This window comes from Chrysochloris asiatica, unplaced genomic scaffold (assembly GCF_000296735.1).
Source record: "Chrysochloris asiatica unplaced genomic scaffold, ChrAsi1.0 scaffold00266, whole genome shotgun sequence".
NCBI lineage: Eukaryota > Metazoa > Chordata > Mammalia > Afrosoricida > Chrysochloridae > Chrysochloris > Chrysochloris asiatica.
Genome location: NW_006408784.1, coordinates 1,484,596 through 1,496,792, shown reverse-complemented (window position 1 = coordinate 1,496,792; position 12,197 = coordinate 1,484,596). Strand labels below are relative to the sequence as shown.

Genomic DNA, 12,197 nt, shown 5'->3' with positions numbered 1-12,197 from the left:
AATACCTAAAAGGGGTTCTACAACTTGCCCAGTGAAATAGGCCTCATGCAAAGCCTTTACAGAGTATAGGATCTTAGGTGGAATCCTGAGTCCCATCCACAACCTTGTAAGTTGAGACAGTCCCACTAGAGAGGATAAGCAGACTGGAATGTTTCAATGCGTATCATCTTCCTTTAAGCTATTGTTGCTGTTAAGTGCCATTGAGGCAATTCTGACTCATAGCAACCCTACATAAGGTTTCCAAGGAGCGATTGGTAGGCTTGAACCTCCAGCCTCGTAGTTAACAGTCCAGTATTTATTCTACAGCACCATACCAAAACTCCTTCAAGCTCCTAAATTCACTTTTTAAATCTCTTCAGCTTAAGTTTATTACAGACTGGACTTGATCCCCCAGATCGTATTTTTAGTAGTATTATTTAATCCCCTAAATAAGGAATTTAAATGCCAACTTTTAAGATCTTTGAAAAATATTCATACTATCTCTAACAAGCCTATTAAACATTTAAGTTAACACCACAGGAACCCATGAAGTGTCATTATTGCTCAATAAGTGAAAAGTAAAGCAAAGGAAGGGTCACCACCTGACCTGAGATGTTGAACTGAGAAGTAGGATACATGATGGGGAAGTCCTGGCTTTCAGGAGTAGAATACCCAATATATGAACAGTGGCCAATGCCTAAATAACAGATTGGTAAGGAACTACAAAGTAAAAACAAACTAGATCATCAAGGTGGTCATACTGAGTTGGCAGTTTCCAGCTGTGCCTCAACCCAAGCAGGGCTAAGGTGCACCAGGAAGGACTCTAAGTCACAAAGTCCTCGAAAGGCATGGATTCCAGTGGACTGGGCTGGGGAGCTTATGCCTCCAAGATAAAGTTTGTTGGTTGTTTCTGTAGGAGTTCTGGGTCAAAGGCCATACCTCGAAAGAAAGGGTGGACCTGGAAATTATGCAGATAGTGTGGACATTGGAAGGGATTCTGGCATTAAGAGCTGAAAGGAAATAGAACATGAAGGATGAGGGACTGAGATAGGAAAGGAACTGAACACAGACACTGGAAAAGTAAAAAGCAATCTGTGGAGCCATGGAGGGTAGGAAGAAAAACCCTGAAGAGTAGATTTGTAAAAGAGAGAGAAACAGGATAATTGGGGGCAAAAGTGGGAATATAGGAGTTGTATTTGGAAGTTTTTTAGTGGATAGAGGACAGCACTGACCCACTATCTTAGAAAGGACCTATCTGTTCCAGATGGGGAAGAGATTTGTAGGTGACAGAATCCATAGGACCAGGAACTCAGGAATGAAATGTGACGTGCTGGTTAGAGGGCAAGTAGTGAGGTGAACCTAAAACTAAGTCAAGTTGGAGCCCCTCTGCCCCCCCAAAAAAAATTGATTAGAGGGGTGGGGAAATATCATTTCAATGATAGGGAATGGAGAGAATGAATGGTTTGGTAGTTAAGAAGAAAAGTCAATGGTAGTGTTCACCCTTACCTCATGGAACAGGAGTGAGACCCCTTGATTAAGAGAAGCAGGAATCTGATAGTCACAGTGGGTCACACTTGCCAACATTGCCACATGATCTCTCTCTGCAGCCACTGGGAACTGAGTCAAAGAGAAGGCAATCATTTCTTAGAGGGAATAAGGCAAAGATTTCCGAAGGCCATTCCTTCTCCCCATCACAGGGAAATTTTTCTATTTTTTCTGCCCAATGTGTTACCTTTCCAGTTGCTAGAGAGAAAAGCAAGACACCCAGGGACCACCAATCAGTAGCATGGTTGTAAGGCCCTCCATTCAGGACCTCTGGAGCTAGAGTTGAAAGATACATGTCATTAGCACCCTTTAGCTATTCTGCTCAATGCTTTCCCACCAACTCTAGCCTCTTTCTTACCTATGTAATGAAGAGTGCCTCAGATAGTATAAGCTAGGGCTCCCTGGGGCAAGTGGCAGGACAGACCACAAAGTCTGTCGGTTTCAGATATCCTATGAAAGAAGGTAGTAGCACAACCACTCTGTTCCATTCTTCATCAGCAATGACTTGTACGGAAACCCAAGTGCTTCTCATCCTGGGCTAGGGAAGGAAAAGGACTTACCTCATTCATCCAGGATAGGCTCCATCTGAAAAATCACAGGTGAGAAGTTTTATTAATCCTCTTCCTTATAAACATCTTTCATCATGTGTTGTTGTTGTTGTGAAGTGCCGCTGAGTCAGTTCCGACCCATAGCGACCCTGTATAGGGTTTCCAAGGAGCAGCTGGTGAGATTGAACTGCCGACTTTGCAGTTCAAATGGCTTTGCAGTCTGGCGCATTGACCCACAGCACCAAAATAGGACTCCTTCATCATGTATACCCCTAGCTAATGAAGATACCCAAGACATCATTCAAATCTATACTTGGTAGAGCCTTTGCCTAAATCCTTCTTACCTATGTGGACCCACCCTGGTGCCTTCTTGGACCTACTGGAACCTCTTAAGGGAAAAGCATTCAACTGTACCTTCACATCTCCATGGATGATGCCGAAGTCATGAAGATAACCTGTGGATGACAGCAAACATAGGTTGTGCTAAAGCTTTCCTGTCCTTTTTAGTGTCACTAGCAGTCCCCTCCATCTCTAGTCTTTGAACTCTGGAGTTAATTTTTCTCCTCTGACCCTCTCCCCACCCTCCAACTAGATTATTCCCTCTCCATTTCGATTCCCATTCCTATTACACTTACACAGCACCAGGACCAGCTCAGCAGCAAAGAGAGAGATGGAAGCCTCAGCAAAGCAGCCAGCAGTGGGCCAGAGGGAGCACAAATCTGTGCTGCAGTAGCTGCACACTGAAAAGTACCAGGAGTCTGACCTCAAGGCTTTGTAATTCTCATGCTCACATTGGTACCACCCACTATTCCCTTTCCTTCTGGGATAGGGGGGTACTATGAACAAAGTAAAGGTAGAAAAAGTCAAAGATATGGATAATCCCAGGTAGGAGTTAGAGTAGAAGGCCCTTGGGGATAATAAAGAAGTGCTGTTTTCCCTGCCAAAACTATCCCCAAAACTGTACAAAAGGATGGTTGATCTGTTGCTAGGGACAAAAAAAAGAAGGGTATTAAGAGAAGAATAGGATCACTATTCAAGGTGGCACAAAAGTTAGATTATACCTAGCTGGGCACAAAGGGAGCAGCTACCTAACCACTCAGGTCAGAGGAACTTAACCATTGGGACCAACTGCCTGGTAATGCTAAAATCAGCAAAATACTAAAGGTTATACTGGGGACATGCTAGAGAGATTTCTCTAGCAGACCTTGTGCAGATAGCTACTTTTCTTAGAATCTGCTTTGGTGTTGAATTAGGTGAGAAACAAAAGGGTAAGGCATAACAAGAAGAAAGTTGGCTAAGATGTTTTAGTTCTTCCTAGGATCCTTTCCAGGTCCCTGTGTATACCTGAATGCTAACCGTTTCTTTGCATTGTCTCAGTGTGTCTCTCTGTAGGACCTTTACCTTGGATACCACCTATAAAGGAGGGGAGTGACATGCTATTGAATTGCTTACCCATCATCTCTAGAACCAAGATCAGAGGCAAGGACTAGAGAATAGCATGGAAGACACTTAGGCTCCTACCTTCACTGAAAATAGAGCTTTCTGGCCACAGTCTAACACCTTGAGGACAGTTCCAAAGGAGCCTTTGGCCACAACACCTGAAATCTGTACAGAGAAATGGAGAACAGGGCAAGTTTCTAGTTTTCTCCCCAAGACTGAGGCCCCTTCCAGAGATTCCACTGAGCTTACCTTCAGTTGCTGATGCCCACTAAGGGGCCTAATGGGAAACTTGGACAGAAAGAAATTGATGAACTGAGGCACAGGCCAGTCAGACAGAGGCTTCTCTACTGGCAGGGCTGGCTCCAGGGGCTTCTGGTGCAGGCACTGATGCCCCCGTAGTCCCCATGGTTCTTCCAGACCTGACTTGGTGGTCCTCATACCTGACCAGAGGCTCTTCCAGCCTCGGGTCCAGGGGCCCTGAATGTTGCCACCCTGCTGAGAACCAAGGGAACCACTAAACCTTCTGCACCCAGGGATTAAAGGCTCTGCCCATCTTAATAAGCACTCCCTCCCATAAACCCCAACCTTAGCAGTACACTTTTGAATACCAAGCAAAATTGCTGCAACCCTTGCTAGGGACCAAGGTCTGAATTTCCTGGATGCAGTGCATATCATCCAGAAAAAGAATCATTAGACATTTTCTCTGAGACATCCGGGACGCAGCCTATAATCCTCAGTGTGGGTCCAGAATGCTTTCACAGAATAGCAACCTCCCACCCACACTGGGGAACGCAACTGTCTGGTCACTTCCCATGCTGTCTTCTACCCTCAACAGGGTGCAAGAGCCCTACAGCCTACCTTGTGGGGAGCAGCCACCTGGATATGTTGCCCCTGCCAACAGCTCACTGCTCCCATCCCCAGCATCTGCCTCCGCTTTCCTCCCACTAAAGCTGTTGTCCTAGTTATATAAGCAGTTCCTCCCCCCATGCTGCATTACACGAGCCCTGCCTCTTCCTTGCTATTATCATGGTTAGAGATGCGGGTGACACAGCCAAATCTAAACATTTTCTGCAAATTATATTCCTTCTGACTACTAATAGGCTTATAGTCGGAGCTAAAGTAGAGACTCATCAGCATGGGGCCAGGGTCACTCCAGGGCGGTACAGTGTCTGTGATAAAGCTTCAGGCCACAAGCAGGAAGAAGCCACTCATAAAAGTGACAGCTACATGATGTGTTGGGTTAATGAGAAGGGAAGGGCAGAGATGGTTAGAACCCATGTACTCAACACATTCAAAGATAAAAAAACAGTATCAAATTAAAAATTTTTTTTCTCTTTAAATCAGTTTGTTACCATTTTCCAGGGCATACCCCAAAGGGAAAAGTAGGGGACCATGGCCAGCCCTGGCTCCCACTGCCATCCTCCCCAGTGAGCTTGGCACACAGATTGGGAAGGGAGTGATTCCCCCCAGCACACTAACAGTTCTTTCAACAGGCAGTAAAGTGAAGGTCAGAGAATCAGCCTCGTCCCCTCAGCTTTCTGGCACATAAAACAGTTACACTTAGAAATATATATATTTATATATATATATATATATATATATTTTTTTTTTTTTATATATATATAAAAATTTGTCACACTTGATCATGACTGTCCCTCCACCTTTTCAATTGACCCAAGAGAACAGGATCCTAGCCCTGGGATCATTCCCTAGGTCTTGTTCTCTTGTTGCCTCTCTGGCCTTGGGCCTGCTGTTCAGCGTGGGATATAACTCAGCATTATCGTCCACCATGCCCTGCAAGAACAAGCCAGCTACTAAAGAGTGGTGCCTCTCTACACAGTCCTCAGTATGCCCTTGGTCCCAACCAATCATGATGTATGAAGGGAAGCCCCTCCTTCTTCTCAAGTTCCTAGGGCCTAAGCCAGAGTCAGATCCTATACTGCAGCCACTCTTGGATTGCCAGATCACTTGCGCCTGCCAAAGATGGACTTCTTGCCAGGGTTCTTGTCACCCAGACTTAAACCGATGAGGAGCCGGGCTTTCTCCTCCTCTTTCTGCTGTTGCATGTTCAGATCCGATTTAGTTTCTAGTTTTCCCCGGACCTCCAACCCTGGTGCAGGCTTCAGTCTTAGCTTCTCTTTGATTACCTGGCAGGTTAGAAAGGAGTAAAAGGGGAAGGTAAACATTAGTGGGCCAGCCAGAGCAAAACAAAATTAATAAAGTCAAGAAAGATTTATTACGCTTATATGTAACGCACAATAGAGTAATTCAATGATATAAGAGTTTCTGCTTTCAAGAAGCTTACAGTCTAAATAGAACTTGTCCTAAACCTGAGGTATGTCAGCCCTTAGTTCCCTAAAACCAGCAGTAGTTACCATGTGAAATAGTAAACATTCAATTTAATCAACTAGATGAAGTCATGGAGAGCACAGGGATAGAAATCACTTCATTGACCTAACCCCTGTCTCAGGCCTTTGCTAGTATATCCTAAAATAATGACTCCTGAGCAGAGGATCTATTTTGCCAGCCCTTGCTAAACAAACAGCCATGAGCTCTGGTGGGATACCTGGGCAACCAGGGCCTTGCGGCTGTCCCTCTTGACAGCCATGGCAAAGTCTAGCCATGTCCATGTGTTGTTATGGTACTCTAAACAGGGCAGCACCAGGTTCAGGTCACCCCAGTCAACACTGTTCTTCTCACCCTACAAGAGGAAGAAGGAAAAGGGGGGATATATATTAGCTGCCATTTTCAGTCCAAGCCAGTATTGGGGGCAGTGGAGTACATTCTTGAAACAGAAACCTACTAATACTGATTTCTCCTTAACTCAGTTCAGTAATGGTACTGACTTCTAAGTAGCAGAGAGGGAACCCCAGATTTACCACCCATAGTCCAGCTTCACATTAACCCAGCTGTTTCCCTACCTAAGTGATCTTATCTGGCCCCCTTTCCACCCTGTTCTAGAAAGTGCTGGAAAGGTGCAGACCTTGTAACTAACACACAGTGGAACCTGTGGAATTTTTATGTAGATGAAGGAGTTGTTCATGGCAGCTCGCTCTTTCATCTTGTCAATATCATCTACAGGATGCTAAGAAAGGCAGGAAATGAGTGTGAACCCCTAAAATAATCAAAAGGAAGAAACAAGATTCCCAAACATTCCACTCTTTTCACCCCTCAAATAGGTTAAAAAGAAGCAAACTCCCAGCTTGCCAAATAGTGCCTCATATCTCACCCACTGTTTTATCACTAGGGGTTATGTCTGGTACCTCAGGTACTTTGCGAAATGACCTTCTGACCCCAGAGCTCCGATTTAAGCCCTGTGCCACTCCCTTTCCAGAGCCCAAAGGTACTGCGTCATCTGTTGCAATCAGCTGCCGAGGTTTCACCACTGGTATTCCTATGAAAAAGCAAGCACACCAGCTGTCATCCCCTCTGAAGCTACAGCTACCTCTGATGGTGCCATCCCATTCTGAGTTCCATCACAAAGGTTCTCACCAGTAGTCACTAGTTTGGACTTATCCTCTTCATCACCAACCTCATCATCCTCCATGCTTCGGCCAGGAAAGAAAAAGCCCATCATTCTATGGAAGAACTGGTGCGTCAGCTGGATGGTGAGAGGTACTACATTTACCTACCAGGAAAAGAGGTCAGAGAAGTAATTAAGTTTAGACACTATCCCTTAGCTTACCTACCCTAATGTAGCCCTTATAACATATAGTTATAACATAACTGCTCTTTTCTCTGGGGTCCCACAGAGACTGATTACTAACCTCAAAGTGCTCTTTAACAGAGATACCCCCAACAGGGGGCCGGACTTTGCTGAAGAGGCGGAGGGCTAGCTGTCGCCCAGACTGGCAGGGGCTCTGGGGTCGCAGTACTACCTGCAGGATACAGAGTAAACAAACTAATCCAATGTCTTTCTGCCATTAAGTCAATCCACATATCTTTTGCAGACTGAGAGGCAATGGTCTTGCTAAGATGGGCAAGGCTTCACCATCTCAGATCACCTCATTGTTTTCCACAGTGGGTCTATGTTGACATGATATTATAAATGCTCTGTGCTAGGAAGCATGGTGAATGGGTTAAGAATGGGGAAATAAGACTTACCTTATAGACAGCATTGGGGAGAAGGTTGTTCATAGTAAACCAGCCCAGCTCCAGAAGATGTTCTGCTGTATCATCAGACTTATTCACCTACAAAGACAGATTTGTCCCCTTCCACTATAATAAGCTTTTCTCAGGAACTGCCTAGAAAATCACCACATAGACTGTTTGCTTTCAAATTTTCCATGTACCCAATTCTTGATGTCTCTCTCCATCTCATACAAACAAATATTGTTGTCATTGTTAACTACCATGGAGTCGGTTCCGACTCACAGTGACCCTGCACAGGGTTTTCGAGGCTGTAAATCTTTACAGGAGCAGAAAGCCTCATCTTTCTCCCGCAGAACAGCTGGTAGTTTCAAACTGCCGACCTTGAGGTTAGCAGCCTGATTCATACCCACTATGCTACCAGAGCTCCTTACAATGTTGTTGTGAAATGCCGTCGAGTCGGTTCCGACACATAGCAACCCTGTATAGAGTTTCCGAAGAGCAGCTGGTGAGCTTGAACTGCCAACCTTGCAGTTCAAACGGCTTTGCAGTCTGGTGCATTAACCCACAGCGCCACACCAGGACTCCTTGCAAACAATACACACCTTCACATCCAGTGTTTCTTATGTGACATTACTGGCCAAGGCATTAAAAGCCAGAAGTACTGCCCAGTCAGGGTAGTATTCAGAAATGCTCTCACTCATTTCCTAATGTCTCCTGAAGTGGAAAACAATAATGTCCTCCCTTCTCCATGCCAATAAGTACTTGCAGGAAAACTGCATACCAGTACTAGAATGGTTCTATTTAAGCTCTACGGAACATGGTGGCACAATGGTTAGGCACTTTGCTGCTAACACAAAAGTTAATGTTCAAACCCACCAATCACACCTTGAGAGAAAAGACCTGATAATCTGGTCACTATGAGTCAAAATCAATTGGATGGTACACAAAACCATGTATGCTCTAGCTATAGAAAAGCTGGACTTAGAAGACAACTTTCTCTGTGCGACAACACTAGAGATAATCTTACTTAACGAACAAAGCATTTAATCAAACTTATCTGTATCTTTGTCATTATTTAATATTACATACATATATGTCAAAGGGGAACTCTGCTCATGTTTCTAATCATGAGCATTATTAATAAGCATAATAATTAACTCCTTCATATTTATTCCTTTCTGTGAATTGGACTTCTGAAATAGGCCAGTACCTCTCAATACAGCTACATTTGTGTGATTGTATATAGTGAATACCTTGCTGTAGAGGAACCGCTGCAGCTCCAGTTCCGCAATTCCAAGCTGTCCATCTTCCTCTGTGAGGCGCCACCGTGCCTGAGCAAAATAGAACTCAGTGCGACGGACCACACTCACATCCTCTTGCTGCTTTCGTAACTCCATCTTATTGGCTCGCTGCAATTGGAAATCCTTAAAACACCTGTTAAATGGACAGGAGTGCTCTTATGGGTTGAACTGTTTCCCTAAAAAAGATTTGTAAAGTCGTAACTCCCCATATCTGTGAGTGTGATCTTATTTGGAAATGGTGTTTTTTACATATATAATCAAGATGAGGTCATATTAGGTGGGACCTAAAGTCAATCTGAGTAACATAAAAAGAAGGGAATTTAAACATAGATACACAGGGAGACTATATCGGAGGTCTGCAAAAAGTTGGAAAAATTGAGATGATAAAAATTTTCCAACAGTTTTTCAAGCCCCATCATATGTAAAGACAAAAGCAGTGGTGATTCTACAAGCCAAGGAATGCCAAGGATTGCCAACAACCACCGAAAAAAAAAGATAGAAGAGGCATAGAATAGATTCTCCCTCAGAGTCTTCAGAACAAACCAGCTGGCCAACACCTTGATTTCAGAATTCTAGCCTCCAAAACTGTGAGGGAATGTATTTCTGTTACTTAAAAATCATCCAATCTGTGGTAATTTATTATGGCAGCCTTACAAAACTAAAACAAGGGCCAAAGCCAATAAGGGAAATTGCATATAGGTTGAGGATAGAGTAGAATGCTCTAGAATGACACAAAAGATAAACTCAGATATGACCTATCCTAGGGATAGTTATTCCATAAATTTTCTTCATTGGATTCACTGCTCTCTGACAACTTAGGTTATGGAAGTATAAATCCCATCTTTTAGTCTTATAGCTTCTTTATAAAGTAGTCTCTTCCCACTAATAACCCCTATGATTATACCTCTAATTTTAAGGTATTATTTTCAGTTCAGATACAAAGTATCAAAGCCACAAAAGTAAAGAGAAAAAAAAAAAGTAATCTACCCATTTTTCTCTCATCAGAGCTTTTCTCAAGACGCATCCTCCTATCAAGGATCCAAAGGAAGGGCTCTCCTGTTCTCAACCTCTTTGGCCATGTCCAGCAAAGGCTCATTTGAGAAAAAGTACCTAAATCTACTCCTAGATCAGCCTTTGATAATGCATATGTGGCATACAGACTGTCAGAATGTAAGCAGGTAAGGAAAAGGGCAGGGAAAGAATGCTGGGGCACCTGATGAGAATATTAAGCTCTTCACTTTCCAGCTGTAGACTGGCCTTCTCCTGGTTTAGCTGCAGTTGAAGCTTTTGGTTCAGGTCAAGCAGGTTTTCATTCTTGCTGTCATCTTGCAAAGACTAGGAAGCCAAAATAGAAGAAATTGAGGCGATTCCACTTATCCTAAGAGATCTCCCTGTCCTCAGACTTCCCAGGGTGATTACCTTCATGATAGAATACATCTGCTTCTCCAACTGCCGTATATGAGCCACATGTTGTCGCACAGCTTCCTGCAGGTGTAATATACTGCTGCGCTGCTCCTCCGGATTGCTAGAGATCTCAAGCTGGAACCTGACCCTCTGTTTCTTCTCACTGTGCTCCTAAAAGAAAGGCAAGGGAAATGAACAAGATTTTAAAATAGACTGTAATAAAGGAAAAAGAAGAATGAGCAAGAAATGGGATCTCCTTTGGAAAACTAACCTTTATCTGTTACTCACTAAGTAACCAGAGGGGTAGGTCAATGCAAAAGATTTAGCAGTGTGGATTTTACAAGTCAGTCCCACAGGGTAGGTATGGAGACAAACGTGGGGCATGATTACTGTTTTTAGAAGTGTTAAGGTACCTAAATAGTGATGTGCTCCCTCAAAACAATAATCAAGTGAACCAGCTCTACAATCTCAAGGACACTCAGACCTTTCCTAGAGAAAGGGAACTACAAACCACTGCTAACTAATAAAGGATGTACCAACAAGGCCCTATTTAACTTGGAAACTTGGCTTTTCTTACTGGTGCCCAAATAAAGTGCTAAGTCTGGGATTCCTGAGGCAGACTAGCATAAGGGCCCAAACCAACCTTCCGTTTGGGTTCCACATGGAGCAGCAGGTTGTTGACGATGTCCAGTATCATGGCATACTGAGCTGGGTTGGTGGAGATTTCCAGCTCATGGTGGATGAGGGTGAAGGTATCCACAGCCCCTAAGTCACAATGTTAGCAGCTATGTAAGAGGCTCAAGTCTTCCTAAATATATACTCCATCCCATAACTCGATTTGGAACCACTCCTATTGGTTAACCCCAGAGAAAGGGGGTGAAAAATATGTTTCATGGGCAGAAACATACATTTGCTTATTTCAGAACCATAAACAATACCCATTCATTAACTCTACTGTCTCAAAAAGGAGAGCTGGTGGTGTAACAGCTGCTAATCAAAAAGTTGGCAGTTGGGTGGGCCCAAGCGTTGCTGACCGTCCAAACCATAGGCTCTGAGGATCAGACTTTAGCCACCTAGCAGACATAGCAAAATGTCCCTTATCTGATTATTCAGTTATGCTGGTTAGTAATTCCATACATGAGCCCTGGATACCCACAGATAAATATAAAAACCTTCCCTAAAAGCCGAGACTGTAAATTCCAAAAAGGCAAAGTTTCCCCCCCCAAAAAAGCTAAAGAGGATAGAGAGAAACTCTGTTAACTGTTGGTATGTGGAGGGGATTATAATCAATGTAATGAAACACGGTATATGAATGTTTGAATGTGAAACCGATGATGTGCCCTGAAAACTTTCACTCAATCCACAATAAAAACCTTAAAAAAAAAAAAGCTTATCATAATAAAGGCAATATTTTCAGGTAAAAAAAAAAAAGTGATTTAATATATTTGTCCTTTTGGGTCAGATTTATTTCACTTGGCGTAATATTTTCAAGGTTCATCCATGCCATTACATTTATCAGAACTTTATTTCTCTTTATGGCAGAATAAGATTCCATTGTTAGGTATACCAAACCTAATTTGTTTCTCCATTCATCCGTTGATGGACACTTAAACATTGGCCTACAAGGCATATGAAAGGACCAACAATTGAAATTAATAGGTAGGTTTGTTTTCTTAAATCCTGTTATGTTCCAGAAAGGATTTAGCATGGCTGATTAGAACATAATCAGAAAAGGAGATCAACACAGCCCAAACTGAAAGAAATGAGTTTCACAATCACTTTATACAGGTTTCAGCTGGTCTCCCCACATCCTTCTCATTTCAGGTATTCAGTTGCCTCGATGTTAAAACAAACATTATCCCTCCTAGTTAGTTAAGTGTTTTTGAGT

At 43.2% G+C, this 12,197-nt stretch overlaps 2 protein-coding genes across 2 annotated transcripts in view; both read right to left on the bottom strand.

Moving 5' to 3' along the window:
• Positions 1 to 734: 734 nt before the first annotated feature.
• LOC102823044 (uncharacterized serine/threonine-protein kinase SgK494-like) lies at positions 735 to 4,427 on the bottom strand. The gene is given in 13 exon segments (XM_006874234.1): positions 735 to 814; positions 817 to 976; positions 1,486 to 1,596; positions 1,712 to 1,800; positions 1,883 to 1,974; positions 2,081 to 2,109; positions 2,487 to 2,527; positions 2,708 to 2,812; positions 2,988 to 3,057; positions 3,417 to 3,485; positions 3,594 to 3,677; positions 3,762 to 4,004; positions 4,371 to 4,427. Coding segments are annotated over 13 exon segments (1,230 nt in total).
• Positions 4,428 to 4,819: 392 nt separating this feature from the next.
• KIAA0100 (KIAA0100 ortholog) overlaps positions 4,820 to 12,197 on the bottom strand; it is a 31,475-nt gene continuing 24,097 nt past the window's right edge. Inside the window, exons 29-39 of the mRNA XM_006874203.1 lie at positions 10,953 to 11,074; positions 10,325 to 10,480; positions 10,119 to 10,240; positions 8,858 to 9,038; positions 7,617 to 7,703; positions 7,280 to 7,390; positions 7,005 to 7,140; positions 6,776 to 6,906; positions 6,496 to 6,597; positions 6,079 to 6,213; positions 4,820 to 5,659 (exon numbers count right to left, since the gene is read on the bottom strand). Coding sequence (XP_006874265.1) covers positions 5,477 to 5,659; positions 6,079 to 6,213; positions 6,496 to 6,597; positions 6,776 to 6,906; positions 7,005 to 7,140; positions 7,280 to 7,390; positions 7,617 to 7,703; positions 8,858 to 9,038; positions 10,119 to 10,240; positions 10,325 to 10,480; positions 10,953 to 11,074 — 1,466 coding nt within the window. The 3' untranslated portion in view covers positions 4,820 to 5,476. The remainder of the gene's footprint in view (positions 5,660 to 6,078; positions 6,214 to 6,495; positions 6,598 to 6,775; positions 6,907 to 7,004; positions 7,141 to 7,279; positions 7,391 to 7,616; positions 7,704 to 8,857; positions 9,039 to 10,118; positions 10,241 to 10,324; positions 10,481 to 10,952; positions 11,075 to 12,197) is intronic.